The 16,374-nt window shown below is 46.1% G+C and overlaps 1 protein-coding gene across 1 annotated transcript; it reads right to left on the bottom strand.

Moving 5' to 3' along the window:
• Window positions 1–6,430: 6,430 nt before the first annotated feature.
• Window positions 6,431–7,057, bottom strand: LOC125524609 (small ribosomal subunit protein eS30z/eS30y/eS30x). The gene is made up of 2 exons (XM_048689651.2): window positions 6,919–7,057; window positions 6,431–6,824 (listed from the first exon to the last, which is right to left on the bottom strand). The coding sequence occupies exons 1-2, from the start codon at window positions 6,920–6,922 to the stop codon at window positions 6,640–6,642; spliced, it is 189 nt and encodes a 62-aa protein (XP_048545608.1). The 5' UTR covers window positions 6,923–7,057; the 3' UTR covers window positions 6,431–6,639.
• Between the last annotated feature and the right edge of the window lie 9,317 nt (window positions 7,058–16,374).

The following is a 16,374-nucleotide window of genomic DNA, read 5'->3' as shown; positions in this document are numbered from 1 at the left end:
GCAGGGGTGAGTGGGTTCCCAGCCGCTCGCCCCAGGGTCGCCCCAGACGCGGTTTTTTTTTATTTAAAAAAAATCTGAATTCGGTAAAGTTCAGCTAAGTTCGGCAAATTGGACAGAAAAGTTCGGCTAAATTCGACAAACCTGACATTAATATTCAACATATTCGGCGTTACATAAATTATTATTTTTAAAAGACATCTACGGGACGAACAAGTCGCTGAGCGCGGCGAAGTCACCGTCGTCCTTGTCGGCGGCGGCGGTCTTCTCCTTCTTGATGGCGCGGCCGCCCCTGCTGGACCCCTGCCCGGCGTCTCCAAGGCGGACCTGTGGTGGCGGCGCATCATCGTCGTCGTCGGGGAAGCGTTCGGCCATCGCTAGAGAGGGAAGAGAAGAGAAGGACGGGGGAGATAGCAGAGCTCGGTGACGCGGACGGGAGAGAGCAGAGACTCGGCGGCGGCTGGTTTAGGCTCGGGCTCGTGTGGCCATCAGCGAGGAGGAGGAGCAGGTTTTATAGCCCGCGCCATGTGTACGCATGACGGGAGGGGAGGCATTGCCGCGTCGCCCGTGACTCACCGCCCGTGAGGAATCAATGGCAAGGCTGACGTCGGGCAGCCTTACCATTGATTCCCCGCGGGAAACCGAGGCGCTCTGGGGAAGACGAGGCGTCGTCTCGCTGACGCGGTTGGCCCGTGACTTTTTCGCGTCAAAATCGTTCGCCCCGGCGCCCCAAGCGCGCTGGGTTCGGCCTGGGTATGCCGGCGTCAGTTTCGACCCAAACCAACGAAATACGGGCTTCTAAGGCGCGACTGGGCCGACTTTTGAGCGCCGGCGCGGCAAAAACACTTGGAAAAGGCTTATTGGGGACGTAGCTCGAGATGCTTTAATGTGTCGATGAGATGATGACTTGATGACCCAGCTAGCTTAATCATGCGAACATGCCTCGTCTGATCGTATTTGCAAAAACAAAGTGCTTGTGATCAACGACTGCCAACAAACCACACACGTTCCGTCGTCAATGCCAAGGTTTTTCTACTCTGCTCTGCAGCGATTAGCTTCTTCAATCTTCAAACTAGCGAGTACAGTCGATAATAGATATTACTTGCTGGTGTGTAGACATTACTTGCTAGTGTGTATGCATTCGTGTTCGAAGTATACGACGTGTGTTCCAAAATAAAATGGACATCAGTCTCTTTGGACTAATTCTCCAGGAGTTTTGGAAGACCCCCATGCATCCTTGGGATTTTTTGTATACAAGCTCTCTGGATTGTAGTAGGATTGAGGAGCTCTAAACCAGTGGTGCTAGAACTTGCTATGAATATGCACTTTAGTGTCTGAACTTGCAAAATACATTGAACTGGTTTCATAACTTGGCATGGACGTGCATGCATGGTTCAAATGGTGTTTGTATACGTCCGCGAATCTGAGGAGGCTCGCCAGCATGCCATGGGGCCCGCTGTCGGTGTCAAGGGTGCGTGGCCTGTTTTTTTTTGCGAAAAACCTCTGAAATTGTTCTCTTTCAATAAAGCCCTCAGGGAAAAACTGACAAATTATAAAATAAAAATTGGGTGTATAACTATAAGATAAAAATTACAACTCATGTACTCGATCGAACCAGCAACGTACCAGTCGAGTGCATGCGGCTAGCCACTCGACAATTTCCCATTTGCTGATATTCAATGATTCATAAGCTTTATAAACATTTGGCCAAACAAAATAAATAAAGAGAGTTTAATAATCCAGCAAAAACAGCACCAGATCTGTGACCGAACATGGGACCAAAGCTTGTAGACCAGGCACGGATGCCAATCCAACTAATGAGTTGTCATGTATCAAAAGTACAAGTATTTTTTATGACTGTATAACAAACATAATTTCAAAAGAATGCAAAAATCTTCATGTTATTTTAAAAAGAATTCACGTGTTATTTTAAAACATATTCATAAAATTGAAAATATTTATGAAAGATTAAAATGAGATTCCAGTATTATCCATGTGAGTATTTAAAAAAATAGTATTATTCATGTCAGGATCCGCAGTTTAATGGCACACTAGGCTTGTATTTTTTTTAGAAAACACACAAACTTATATATTATATAAACTTTTCAACACAACATAGTTTTTTGCTAAAGCATGAACACACTGATATACTAAATAAATAGTTTATTAAAAATGTGGAAATTTTAAACTTATATGAGAATTTATTTAAATATATGAACATTTCTAAAATTATTTTCATATTTTATTAAATGCGAACATTTTTCAAATTATAAAATATATTCTTAATTCATAATTTTAGTATGTGTATCTCTGTTAAACTATTGCATAGGTATTTGATGAAATTATATGAAATTTTTAACGTAATTTGTTTTAAATATATGTACATTGTTTGTAACGCGATAATAATTTATGTATTTTTTTAAAATAAAATGAAAAGGAACAAACCCGCTGAAAATTGAGCCACGCTGTGGTTCGTTTTAGTCACATGGGCTCGTTATGATATAAACCTAAATTTATCATTTTGCCATTTGGTGTTGTCGATTGAAGTGGTATGTGTGGCCGCCATATAGCCCCTGGTTGCAGGTTCAAATCAATGGCACTATATTGCTGGAATAAATATTTTTAATTTATGTTGTTCAACTTTATGTTTATAAAGTATATGAATTCTTTCTTGACACTAAATTTGAACAGGTTGACTGGCTAGCTACGCACACCTGTGCGTGTGGTTTGAACCCTAGACCAGTTTTAATTGTTAATAGATTAATAAATACCACGTGACACATGTGATAAGCAATCCAACCAATTCAAAAATATATAAATACCACGTGACGTATAAAAATGAAATTTGAACCATATATGCACGTTCATGTTAAGTTATGAAACCAGTTTAATGTATTTTACAAGTTCAGGCACCAAAGTGCACATTCATAACAAATTCAAGCGCAGTAGTGATGTATTTACCTCTTTTGAGAATATACCGCGAACCAAATAGGCCTTAGGCCATAGAATTTTGTTCAGTGCCGTGCCCACACACATGGTCGCTTCGTCCAAGTCAAGCAAAGTTGTGCGTCGACGCGGCCGGCGTTTGGTCATAGCACGACGGTCGAGCTCGATCTACTCTCTAGTGCCTAGCTAGCTACTTCAAACCTGCTCTACAACCCTCGCTGCTACTCTAGCTCTCGTTTTCTTCCGCCGACGAAAAGAACTCCCGGTTGGCCGGTTGGGATCAACCAACTCCATCTATCTCCATCGTGTGGCTCCCGTCCCCCAGTCAACCCAAGCGTCTACAACTGTATTGGACAAATTCGACCCCTCAAACGTTCGCGGACACTGACCGGACACGCGTCATATTTTGCCTTTCACACTCGCGTCTTTTATATTGTAAATCTCAAAACCATGCAATTCATGCAACGCTACGTAAAACACATGATCATAGTGCAGTTCATCGGATTAGCCGGACAAAAGAAACATGATTCATTGGAGTTCAACCGCGGACAGTGCAAATCCATACTACAAAGATAGATAAAATATAAACAGAACAAGGAAGGGCGGAGGAAATCACCATTTCCTATCGGCGCGGTTGTGCCCCTCCTTCGTGCAGGCGTCGGCGTGCGGAGGCGCGTCGTCGGAGTTGAAGGTGGAGCCGTACGTTATATCCGAGCCGGAGCTGCACCTCATGCCCGACAACCTGCGGAACAGGCGGTCCTGCTCCTTGGCATGGCGCCTCCTTTGTTGCCTCGCGTTCCGATAACTCCATGGCGAGTCGGAGCGCCTTGGCATTCTTGCGGTGGAGGCGTCAGGCATCTGTCTTCGCTGTCGTGAGCGAGCGATGGAGGACAAAAGCGAGGAGCTCTACCTCGGGATTGACGGGCGCGCTCGTGCGCGGACGTCGCTGCCCTCTCCCTCACCCGCTGCCACTCACGCCAGGCTGCTCGTGCTTCCGACTCCGGCGTCCGAGAGCGCGCCGGCCCCGCCGCGGGCACGAGGACCCAGCGGTGGCCGGGCACCACCTCCGGAGCAGAGGGTGCTTGTGGTGGGTGGCGTACTTGGTAGAGTGGAGCAGAGTGGCCGGAGTTGCGCGCCGGGCGGGAAGGGCCGGAGACATCATCGACGGGCGCCGTGCACTAACAAAGTGGATCCGCTGCTGCCGGATCCACCTTGGTCGACAACCGAACGCCTCAATGCGATGCGGAGGGCGACCTCCTCCACATTGTCGGGATCCGCTTCGCGCAGCAGGCTAGACCAGTCTTCGTCGAAGCCGGAGTCCCCACCGGAGGCAGTGCTGCTTCGGTCGTCGGCCATTGAATGCGTTTGGAGTGGACGAAGAGGGGAGTGAAGTGAAGTTCAGATTGACTGTTTTTCAGACAGCGGTATTTGTGGGGCAGTTGTGGGCCAGGTCGATGTGACGGGCAGGTCCGAACTGCCCTATATTTGAGCTGGATATTAGAGGTGCCGGTCAACCCGAGCGTTTGACGACGGTTTGAAGAGCCCTCCTGGGTCAAATCTCGTGACCGGGCGGCCTGCGTGGGCGTTTGAAACGGGTTCGGTTGTAGATGCTCAAACGCTACGCTACCGCGGAAGCAGCAGCGCGGGAAGACGGATCGCTCGCGTGCACGTCGGGTAAACAAACACAGGCGGAGAACGTAGCCGCAGCTGTCGGTGCCGCAATCATCGACGGAAGCTACGTGATCGAATCTCATGACGGAGGGAGTACGGAACGAAGGCACCAGGCACGGTAAACGAGCCCTACCACGGACTTCACCGACCAGCCGGCGACCAACCCGCCCAGCCCAACCACCGCGCTTGGCCGCTTGCATGGGAGGGTGCCTCTGCCTGTCATGGAGAAGCCCTAGCGAGACGCAACCGAAATGACTGACACGGTTGGTTTCACGATCCCGCTAGGTAAACATCCCATTTCGACATCATTCCCTTCACAACCAATCATGTCTTCCAGAGCAGATTATAACGGCCGTTGTTCAGAGCACGAACTGAAGCTCGGCGCACATTCTCGCCTCTAGCAACAGCAGGATCTGCGGCTCAAAAGCGAACGAGGATCAAACACAAAGACGCCCAAGCAAAGATCGCGATAAGCTCTAGATAAAGAATGCGTATGGAAAGATAATATGACCAGATGAAAAGTCCCCAAGAATACGTATGAGAAGCAGTCCAGCCAGTGTTCCCAAGAACATGCATCAGATGGTCAACAAGTTTGCAACTAGGATATCACACGGCACCAGTACTGCAGCTTTCAGTGATTCAGAGAGGTGCAGTAACATGCTACTCTCTTTTTTTCTGTCAAGGTGGTCTTGTTAAACAACTGATTACAAGGTTAACTTTTTACCTGACAAAACATATATAAATTCCTGCCGTCTATTCTTTGATCAAACAGACAGTGCAGGCAACATATGACCAATACAGTCATGAAAAAGTTTAACCAGTACGGAAAAAATTGCAAGCAAACTCACAATCTGGTGGCTTTGGTACGAGTTTAAGGAGCCTTCAAAGATGTGGGTCGGTATACGAAGCCCATGTATGGTGCAACAATTCGATCCTATTTAACATGCTAAACTGACAGTCAGTTTCAAGTTTCTAAATCAAAGACATCTTGTAAGGTGTGCAGCTACACCAAGAAAACAAGGTCCAGGGCTAGCATTCCATATGGTGCTCTGAATAAGTAAACAAAACGATCAAAAGGCCAGCCCTAAGCTATCTTACTATCTTAGAAGGGATTGGAGCTTTCAACACTAAGTTGAAGGACCATTTCATTTCGCTAGGTAAACATCCCATTTCGACACTAAGTTGAAGGTCCAGGACTGCATGCAGGACTGGAGCTTTCAACACTAAGTTGAAGGACCAGAGTCCAGCAACAGCAACCTATTTTGTATCCAGTGGTCTAAAGAAAGTTCTCTAACATAACTGTCACATCTACTTGATTCACTCACTTAGATGTGCAATAACTAGGGCACATCTAGATGTGCCCTAGACACACCCCAAAACAACGCACTAAGCTAAACATGTTAACAGATCAAGGGTGATATGCAATTATGCACAGCTTATTTTAAGCTACTATACAGTGCAAAATACGCCCTGACATAACTGTCACATTCCTGCCTTCTAACTTCAGATCAAGCAAATATTGCAAGCACCATTTAATCAAACCATCAAGTACTACCATTGCAAATGCAAAATTAGGTGTTTATCAATTAAAGCACATTCAGTAGGCATGATTGATCAGGAAACGACCATTGCTACTGCAAAATAGGGTGTGTATCAACTAAACGCCAAACCCTAAATCACAGGGACACCACAATTGCAATATCCAGTAATGACAGGTTATATACGCAGCAGCACGACATAAAACAAGAAACACAAGAGCAAGGACAATCTAGCCGCATATGTTGCACATCATGGGCAACGACAAAGAACAAGCAAATTTAAGCCATGAACTCATTACCACAATATCTCAGATTCTTCAACTAATCAAAACATGCATACTCATACCACAATATCTCAGATTCTTCAACTAAGCAAAACAATGCATACTTTAACACTTCAGTAGTGTCTCTTCCATCATCATAATCTTGCGTAACAACAAACGAGAGGAAAACTAGCGCAAAGGAAGAGCCTTTTCTTGGCGCGCGCCTACTTCTCGGAGGAGTTGGGGCCGCGCTTCTTGCCGAAGCCGACGACGGCGGTGACGAAGCGGCGGTTGTACTGGATCCTCTTGTGGGCGCGGCCGCGGGGCTGCTTCTTCTTGTCCTGCTTGGCGACCTTGGGCGTCTGCCCGCGGACCTTCCCGGCACGGGCCAGCGATCCGTGCACCTTGCCTGCGCAAACAGCGGCGAGCGAGCGAGCGTCAGGGTCCGAGTAAGCTACGGCGTTGAAAGGGGGTTGAGAGGGGCATGGAGGTGAGGGGGTTACCCATGTCGACGGCGGCGGTGGGGCGGCGGAGAAGGAGGGTTGGAGGCGAGTGCGCGAGGTTTGCGACGGCGGCGGCGGTTGTGGAGGGAGAAGGGCAACCCTAGGTGGGGGTGGGGGATTTTATATAGCAGGGCTCTTCTGGGTCGGTGCACACCGTAGTGACTTGGGTATTTATTGGGCTATAGGTACTGGGCAAATGGGCCTGGGTACACATTCTGCGTAGTTTGGGCTCCAGTTACAGATAACGTGGATTGTGGGGAGCCGTCGTCTCTTATTCTTTATTCTTTTTTTAAGTTATGTAATTGGGTTTTATTTTCGCGAATAGGCAAAGCTTGCGTATCTTTCATTCATAGAAGGATTGAAAAATTTTATAGGTAGCTTACCAAGCTGACCGCTTGATATTGATAAAAGGAATTAGAATGGTTACAAAGTTAGGTGCAACACATGACACAAACGCAAAAATGTGCGAACAGAGACGTATCAGCATCCCCAAACTTAATTCCTGCTCGTTCTCGAGTAGCTAAATGATAAAAAGAGATTTTTTTAATGAAATTCTGTCTAATATGTGCATCACATATTCTTTTCTTTTATAGCATGCACATTTGGCCTTTTAGATGATTCAAACCAAGGGGGAGACTTGTGTGAGATCTCACATTAGGTGAGATCAATGTGATAATCTTTTTAATCTACACGTTCAAACATTCTTAAAAAAATTGTAGACACACATCAATGGTTGATGTTCAATCTCAAAAAGTTTCAGCTCCTAATTCAATCTACATTAATAGAAACAAAAAGACAAAACTGGATGTGAATAGTGTCAAAATACTATTCAACCAAAGCTGCCACTATTCACATCTGAATTTGTCTTTTTTGAATCTCCAAATATACTTCGAGTTTTGAGCTGAATTTTTTTGGAGTTGTAGACATATCCCACATGAATGTTATCAAATAATTTCAGATTTTTTCGAAAGGTCTAAATATGAATTTTTAGGATTGATCTCACGATCTCACCTAATGTGAGATCTCATACAAGTCTTCCCCTTCAAACCAATAGTCTATAATTGACATGAGGACATCAATACTCAAGCATATCAACAAGCAACCATGTCTTTTAAAATATCAACACTAAAGAAAACTATCCCTAGATCATAATGCTCAATCATTGATCCATTCATGAAATACACTCAAATATTAGTTATAATAATAGTGTTTCCTAGTTGGTGCTTTATAAAAGAAGATAGAGACTCAATAAAAATAAAAATCGCATAAAGATAAATAGTGTTGGGGAACGTAGTATTTCAAAATTTTCCTACGATCACGCAAGATCTATCTAGGAGAAGCATGGCAACGAGACAGGAGAGTGTGTCCACGTACCCTCGTAAACCGAAAGCAGAAGCGTTAAGTAACGCGGTTGATGTAGTCGAACGTCTTCGCGATCCAACCGATCTAGTACCGAACGCACGGCACCTCCGCGATCTGCACACATTCAACTCGGTGACGTCCCTCGTACTCTTGATCCAACTGAGGCCGAGGAAGAGTTTCATCGGCACGACGGCGTGGTGACGGTGATGATGAAGTTACCGGCGCAGAGCTTCGCCTAAGCACTATGACAATATGATCGAGGTGTGAAACTGTGGAGGGGGCACCGCACACGGCTAAAATATCAACTTGTGTGTTTGTGGGGTGCCCCCTCCCCCGTATATAAAGGAGGGAGGAGGAGGAGGCCGGTCTAGGAGGGGCGCGCCTATAGGGGGAGTCCAACTAGGATTCCCAATCCTAGTTGGAGTCCCCTTCCTTTTCCAAGAGGGGAGAGAGGGAAGGAGTAGGAGAGGGAGAAGGAAAGAGAGGGGGCGCCGCACCCTCCCTAGTCCAATTCGGACTTGCCATGGGGGGGGCGCGACCACCCTTTGAGGCCCTTCTCTTCTTTCCCGTATGGCCCATTAAGGCCCACTACTTCCTCTGGCGAATTCGTGTAACTCTCCGGTACTCTGAAAAATACCCGAATCACTCGGAACCTTTCCGATGTCCGAATATAGCCTTCCAATATATCGATCTTTACGTCTCGACCATTTCGAGACTCCTCGTCATGTCCGTGATCTCATCCGGGACTCCGAACAACCTTCGATACATCAAATCACATAACTCATAATACAAATCGTCATTGAACGTTAAGCATGTGGACCCTACAGGTTCGAGAACTATGTAGACATGACCGAGACACATCTCCGGTCAATAACCAATAGCGGAACCTGGATGCTCATATTGGCTCCTACATATTCTACGAAGATCTTTATCGATCAAACCGCATAACAACATGCGTTGTTCCCTTTGTCATCGGTATGTTACTTGTCCAAGATTCGATCGTCGGTATCATCATACCTAGTTCAATCTCGTTACTGGCAAGTCTCTTTACTCATTCCGTAATGCATCATCCTGCAACTAACTCATTAGTCACATTCTTGCAAGGCTCATAGTGATGTACATTACCGAGAGGGCCCAGAGATACCTCTCCGATAGACGGAGTGACAAATCCTAATCTCGATCTATGCCAACTCAACAAACACCATCGGAGACACTTGTAGAGCATATTTATAATCACCCAGTTACGTTGTGATGTTTGATAGCACACAAGGTGTTCCTCCGGTATTCGGGAGTTGCATAATCTCATGGTCAGAGGAACATGTATAAGTCATGAAGAAAGCAGTAGCAATAAAACTGAACGATCATTATGCTAAGCTAACAGATGGGTCTTGTCCATCACATCATTCTCTAATAATGTGATCTCGTTCATCAAATGACAACACATGTCCATGGCTAGGAAACTTAACCATCTTTGATTAACGAGCTAGTCAAGTAGAGGCATACTAGGGACACTCTGTTTGTCTATGTATTCACACATGTACTAAGTTTCCGGTTAATACAATTCTAGCATGAATAATAAACATTTATCATGATATAAGGAAATATAAATAACAACTTTATTATTGCCTCTAGGGAATATTTCCTTCAGTCTCCCACTTGCACTAGAGTCAATAATCTAGTTCACATCGTCATGTGATTTAACACCAATAGTTCACATCTTTACGTGATTAGTTCACATCTCCATGTGACTAACACCCAAAGGGTTTACTAGAGTCAATAATCTAGTTCACATCGCTATGTGATTAACACCCAAAGAGTGATCATGTTTTGCTTGTGAGAGAAATTTAGTCAACGGGTCTGCCACATTCAGAGCCGTATGTATTTTGCAAATTTTCTATGTCTACAATGCTTTGCACGGAGCTACTCTAGCTAATTTCTCCCACTTTCAATATGTATCTAGATCGAAACTTAGAGTCATCCAAATCGGTGTCAAAGCTTGCATCGACGTAACTCTTTACGACGAACTCTTTGTCACCTCCATAACCGAGAAACATTTCCTTATTCCACTAAGGATATTTTTGACCGCTGTCCAGTGATCCACTCCTGGATCACTATTGTACCCTCTTGCCAAACTTATGGTGAGGTACACAATAGGTCTGGTACATGATACGTCTCCAACGTATCTATAATTTTTGATTGTCCCATGCTATTATATTATCAACCTTGGATGTTTTATATGCATTTATATGCTATTTTATATGATTTTTGGGACTAACCTATTAACCTAGAGCCCAGTGCCAGTTTTTGTTTTTTCCTTGTTTTAGAGTATCGCAGAAAAGGAAAATTAAACAGAGTCCAATTGACCTGAAACTTCACGGAACTTATTTTTGGACCAGAAGAAGCCCACGAAGTATCGGAGTTGGACCAGAAGAGTCCCGGGCTGCCCACGAGGGTGGGGGCGTGCCCACCCCCCTGGGTGCGCCCCCTGCCTCGTGGACAGCCCGAAGGTCCACCGACGTACTTCTTCCTCCTCCCATATATACCCATATACCCTAAAAACTTCGGAGAGCAGAATAGATCGGGAGTTCCGTCGCCAAAAGCCTCCGTAGCCACCGAAAACCAATCTAGACCCGTTCCGGTACCCTATCGGAGGGGGGAATCCATCTCCGGTGGCCATCTTCATCATCCCGGCGCTCTCCATGACGAGGAGGGAGTAGTACACCCTCGGGGCTGAGGGTATGTACCAGTAGCTATGTGTTTGATCTCTCTCTCTCTCTCTCTCTCTCGTGTTCTCGAGGTGATACGATATTGATGTATTGCGAGCTTTGCTATTATAGTTGGATCTTATGATGTTTATCCCCCTCTACTCTCTTGTAAGGGATTGAGTTTTCCCTTTGAAGTTATCTTATCGGGTTGAGTCTTTAAGGATTTGAGAACACTTGATGTATGTCTTGCGTGGAGTACCTGTGGTGACAATGGGGTATTCTATGATTCACTTGATGTATGTTTTGGTGATCAACTTGCGGGTTCCGTGACCTTGGAATCTATGCATAGGGGTTGGCACACGTTTTCGTCTTGACTCTCTGGTAGAAACTTTGGGGCACTCTTCGAGGTTCTATGTGTTGGTTGAATAGATGAATCTGAGATTGTGTGATGCATATCGTATAATCATACCCACGGATACTTGAGGTGACATTAGGGTTATGGTTGATTTGTGTCTTAAGGTGTTATTCTAGTACGAACTCTAGGGTTGTTTGTGACACTTATAGGAATAGCCCAACGGATTGATTGGAAAGAATAACTTTGAGGTGGTTTCGTACCCTACCATAATCTCTTCGTTTGTTCTCCGCTATTAGTGACTTTGGAGTGACTCTTTGTTGCATGTTGAGGTATAGTTATGTGATCCAATTATGTTATTATTGTTGAGGGAACTTACACTAGTGAAAGTATGAACCCTAGGCCTTGTTTCCTATCATTGCAATACCGTTTACGCTCACTTTTACCATTAGTTACCTTGCTGTTTTTTATAATTTCAGATTACAAATACCTTTATCTACCATCCATATTGCACTTGTATCACCATCTCTTCGCCGAACTAATGCACCTATACAATTTACCATTGTATTGGGTGTGTTGGGAACACAAGAGTGTAACACCCTCGATGCGACTATATCTCCCACGTGTCGAGGCACGACTTAGAGGCATAATCACATTGAAGGCATATGTCGCAAGTTAGGCAATCTTCACAACATCCCATGTAATATGAATAATAAAGGGGAGATAACATAGTTGGCTTACACTCGCCACATCAATCAAGTACATAAATAACATTACATCATCCAAACACTCATGGCCCGACTACGGCGCCAAAATAAAAGAGAACCCAACATGCGACACGGTCCCAATCACCCCCAATTGGGCACCACTACTGATCATCGGGAAAGGAAACATAGTAACGTTGAGAGTCTTCGTCGAACTCCCACTTGAGCTCATACGCGTCTCCTGGAGCGGAATCATCAGGCCCTGCATCTGGTGTAATAGTAATCTGTGAGCCACAGGGACTCAACAATCTCACACCGTCGCGATCAAGACTATTTAAGCTTATATGTATGGCAAGGTAAATATAAGTGGAGCTGCAGCAAGCGACTAGCAAGTATGGTGGCTAACTTATTCGCAAAAGAGAGCGAGAAGAGGAGGCAAAGCGCGAGCGAGAAGCTAGAGAACAACCCGCGCAAACATTACTCCAACACCGTGTCCACTTCCCGGACTCCGCCGAGAAGAGGCCATCACGGTAACACACTCAGTTGATTCATTTTAATTAAGTTAAGGTTCAAGTTATCTACAACCGGACATTAACAAATTCCCATCTGCCCATAACCGCGGGCACGGCTTTCGAAAGTTCAAATCCCTGCAGGGGAGTCCCAACTTAGCCCATGACAAGCTCTCACGGTCAACGAAGGAATAGACCTCCTCCCAAGACGTTCCGATCAGACTCGGTATCTCGGCAATTCAATACACTTCGACAGGTTAAAACAAGACCAGCAACACCGCCCGAATGTGCCGACAAATCCCGATAGGAGCTGCACATATCTCTTTCTCAGGGCACAATCGGATAAGTAATCCGTACAACTAAAACCAGCCCTCGAGTTTCCCCGAGGTGGCGCTGCAAGGGGCTCTAGATTGGACCAACACTCAGAGGAGCACTGGCCCGGGGGGGGGGGGGTTTAAATAAGATGACCCTTGAGTCTGCAGAACCCAAGGGAAAGAAAAGGCTAGGTGGAAAATGGTAAAACCAAGGTTGGGCATTGCTGGAAAAGCTTTAATCAAGGTGAACTATCAAGGGGTTCCCATTATAACCCAACTGCGTAAGGAACGCAAAATCCGGGAACATAACACCGATATGACGGAAACTAGGGTGGCAAGAGTGGAACAAAACACTAGGCGAGAGGACGAGCCTTCCACCCTTTACCAAGTATATAGATGCATTAAGATAACATAGCAAAATAATGATATCCCAACAAGTAAATAAATGTTCCAACAAGGAACGGCCTTCAATCTTCACCTGCAACTAGCAACGCTATAAGAGGGGCTGAGCAAAGCGGTAACATAGCCAATCAACGGTTTGCTAGGACAAGGTGGGTTAGAGGTTTGACATGGCAATTTGGTAGGCTTGAAAACAAGTGGCAGGCATCGTAGCAATGGCATAGCAAAAGAGCGAGCAAACTAGCATAGCAAAGATAGTAATGATTTCGAGGGTATGATCATCTTGCCTGCACAGTTGTCAGAGTTGACTGGATCCTCGAAAGCAAACTCAACGGGATCCTCGTTAGCGAACTCGTCTCCCGGCTCTACCCAAACAAGACAAACAAGCAACAAGGGCACAATCAACCACGTGCAAACTCAAACAACACAATGCAAAGATGATATGCTATGCGGGATGCAAAATGCAAGATATGACAGGAAATGCAAGAACCTGGCCTCAACTTGGAAATCCAAGTGTGCCACTGGAAAGATGAGACGAAATCGCTTGAAAACGATATAAAGAACGCCGGAATCGGAGTTACGGTTTGGAAATGGCAAGCGATTCAAATATGACACCGGTTTGAGATTTACAGCAAATAGGCATCTAAATGCAATGAGATAAACATGCTACAGCAACCAAACATGACAACAAAATACATGGCAGGGATGCATTCAAGATGCTTAACAAAAGTCTAGCATTGAGCTACGGCCAATTCATCCATTAACAGGTTCAAACAAGCATGGCAAAAATGCATATGGCAAACATATCTCAGACTTAGTGAAATCAACACTTGTCTGGAATTTCAGATCAGGTAGCCCCCTTCGGAGCAACAAAACTACATGCTACAGGATCTGAACATGGCAAAGTAAAGCATGGCATGGAGCTACTCAAAGAGCTTAACAAAAGTCTCTTAGTGACCTTGAGCGAAAAGGGATCAGAAAATACAAATGCAAGCATGTGAACATGGCAAAAACATAATCAGTTTTCAGACTTAGTGAAAACTGGAGCAAGCTGAGATATAACTCAAGTAGGCATGTTTACGAGCTCGACGCACTCACTACGGTGCAAGTCATGGCAAGACAAGCATACATCCATTAAGAACACACAAAATGAAAGCTAGACATGGCAAGAACAATAGCATAGCATGCACGGATCAACTACAACATCATCGGCAAAATTGCAAACAAGTTGACAATCTGCCCAGATTCACAAAGTAGCAAAAGTAGAGCTCGATTGACTCAAGCTAGGGTGCTCCATAATTGCAAACAAAGACATGGATGGATAGAGCACTACAATAATAACAAAACATACTTACTGATCATCCTCAAAAGAGGCATGGATCACTAGGAAACAACACGAACATATGGCATCATGAGATAAACAGATCCAGGAATTAGTGGAATTTCTAAGTCCCTGAAAACATAATTAGCAAGTGTACCACTTTGCAAGCTTGCACAAGTCACCACACACATCACAAAAATACATGGGTTGCACCTCTGGAAAGATGACAAAACCCTTAACAAAACACATGTAGAGCATCAGGGCATAGCATGCACACATTAATCATGGCAAAAATGACAAAAACCTAAATGGAGTAGCAGATCTGACAATTAACTCAAGTAGCCCTCTTCTAACAGCATTTCGGGCATCAAGATGAACTCAAATGAAAATGATGCAATGGAATGAAATGATGTACTCTCCGAGATGAACATTTTGATATGCTATATGCATGAATCGGAGCTACGGGTGCAAAGTTATCACAGGTCAAAGATCGCATAAAAATTAGGGTTAGAAAGACAAAAGTCAACCCAAATCACTCCGGATCTGAGATCTGCACGAGAACCGAGGAGATCGCCGGATCTTCGCTGAAATTCGTCGCGGACATCGCCGGAGTGGAGAGGATAGGCCGGGCCGGGGCCGGATCCGGCGGAGGAGGGAGGAGGCGGCGCCGGGCGCGGGCGGCGGCCGGTGAGGCGGCGCGGCGAGCGAGGCCGGTCGGGCGGCGAGGCGTGCCGGCGTCGGCTGGTGGTGGCGCCGGCGGGCGAAGGCGGCGGGGCCGACGAGGTGGCGTCGGGCGGCTTGGCGGCGGGGAGCGAAGGAGGCGGCGGCGGCGCTACGGGCCGCGGGGGCCCTCCCTGGGCCTGGCGGGCCGCGGCGGCGGGGACGGCGGCTGTGGCCACGTGGCGGCGCGGGAGAGGCTGAGAGCGGCGGAGCGGACGCGTCCGGCCCGATTCGGACATGTCCGGCCGGTGCGGGGGCGATTTCTAGGGTTTCGGGGGAGAAGGAGATCCGAAATTTCGGGGGGGGGGGTCTATTTATAGGCATAGAGGGAGCTAGGAGAGTCCAAATGAGGTGCGGTTTTCGGCCACGCGATCGTGATCGAATGCTCTAGATGATGGAGCAGAGTTAGGTGGGTTTTGGGCCAAATTGGAGGGGTGTTGGGCTGCAACACACACGAGGCCTTTTCGGTCCCTCGGTTAACCGTTGGAGTATCAAACGAAGTCCAAATGATACGAAACTTGACAGGCGGTCTACCGGTAGTAAACCAAGGCCGCTTGGCAAGTCTCGGTTCAATCCGGAAATGTTTAAACCCCACACACGAAAGAAAGTTAGAAATGACCACCGGAGGAGAACGAAGCGCCAGAATGCAAAACGGACAACGGGGAAAATGCTCGAATGCATGAGACGAACACGTATGCAAATGCAATGCGCATGATGACATGATATGAGATGCATGACAACGACAACAACACACGGAGACAAAGACCCGAACCCGAGGAAATAAATATAACTTAACGCCGAAAACGGCAAGAGTTGGAGTACAAATTGGGAAAGTTACATCCGGGGTGTTACAACACTCCACCACTACGAAAGGATCTCGTCCCGAGATCTAGGACTGAAAGAATGCCGGGTACTCAGAACGGAGGTGATCCTCGCGTTCCCAGGTAGCTTCACGGTCGGAATGGTGTGACCACTTGACTTTGAGAAATTTGATTGACTTGTTGCGAGTCTTGCGTTCAGTCTCTTCAAGAATAGCAACTAGGTGCTCACGATAAGAGAGATCTTCTTGG

The sequence above is a fragment of the Triticum urartu genome, chromosome 7A, assembly GCF_056163025.1.
Source record: "Triticum urartu cultivar PI428250 chromosome 7A, HENAU_Tu73, whole genome shotgun sequence".
NCBI classification, from domain to species: Eukaryota; Viridiplantae; Streptophyta; class Magnoliopsida; order Poales; family Poaceae; genus Triticum; species Triticum urartu.
Note: the sequence above shows the minus strand (reverse complement) of the source record. Positions and strands in the feature narration are given on the sequence as shown.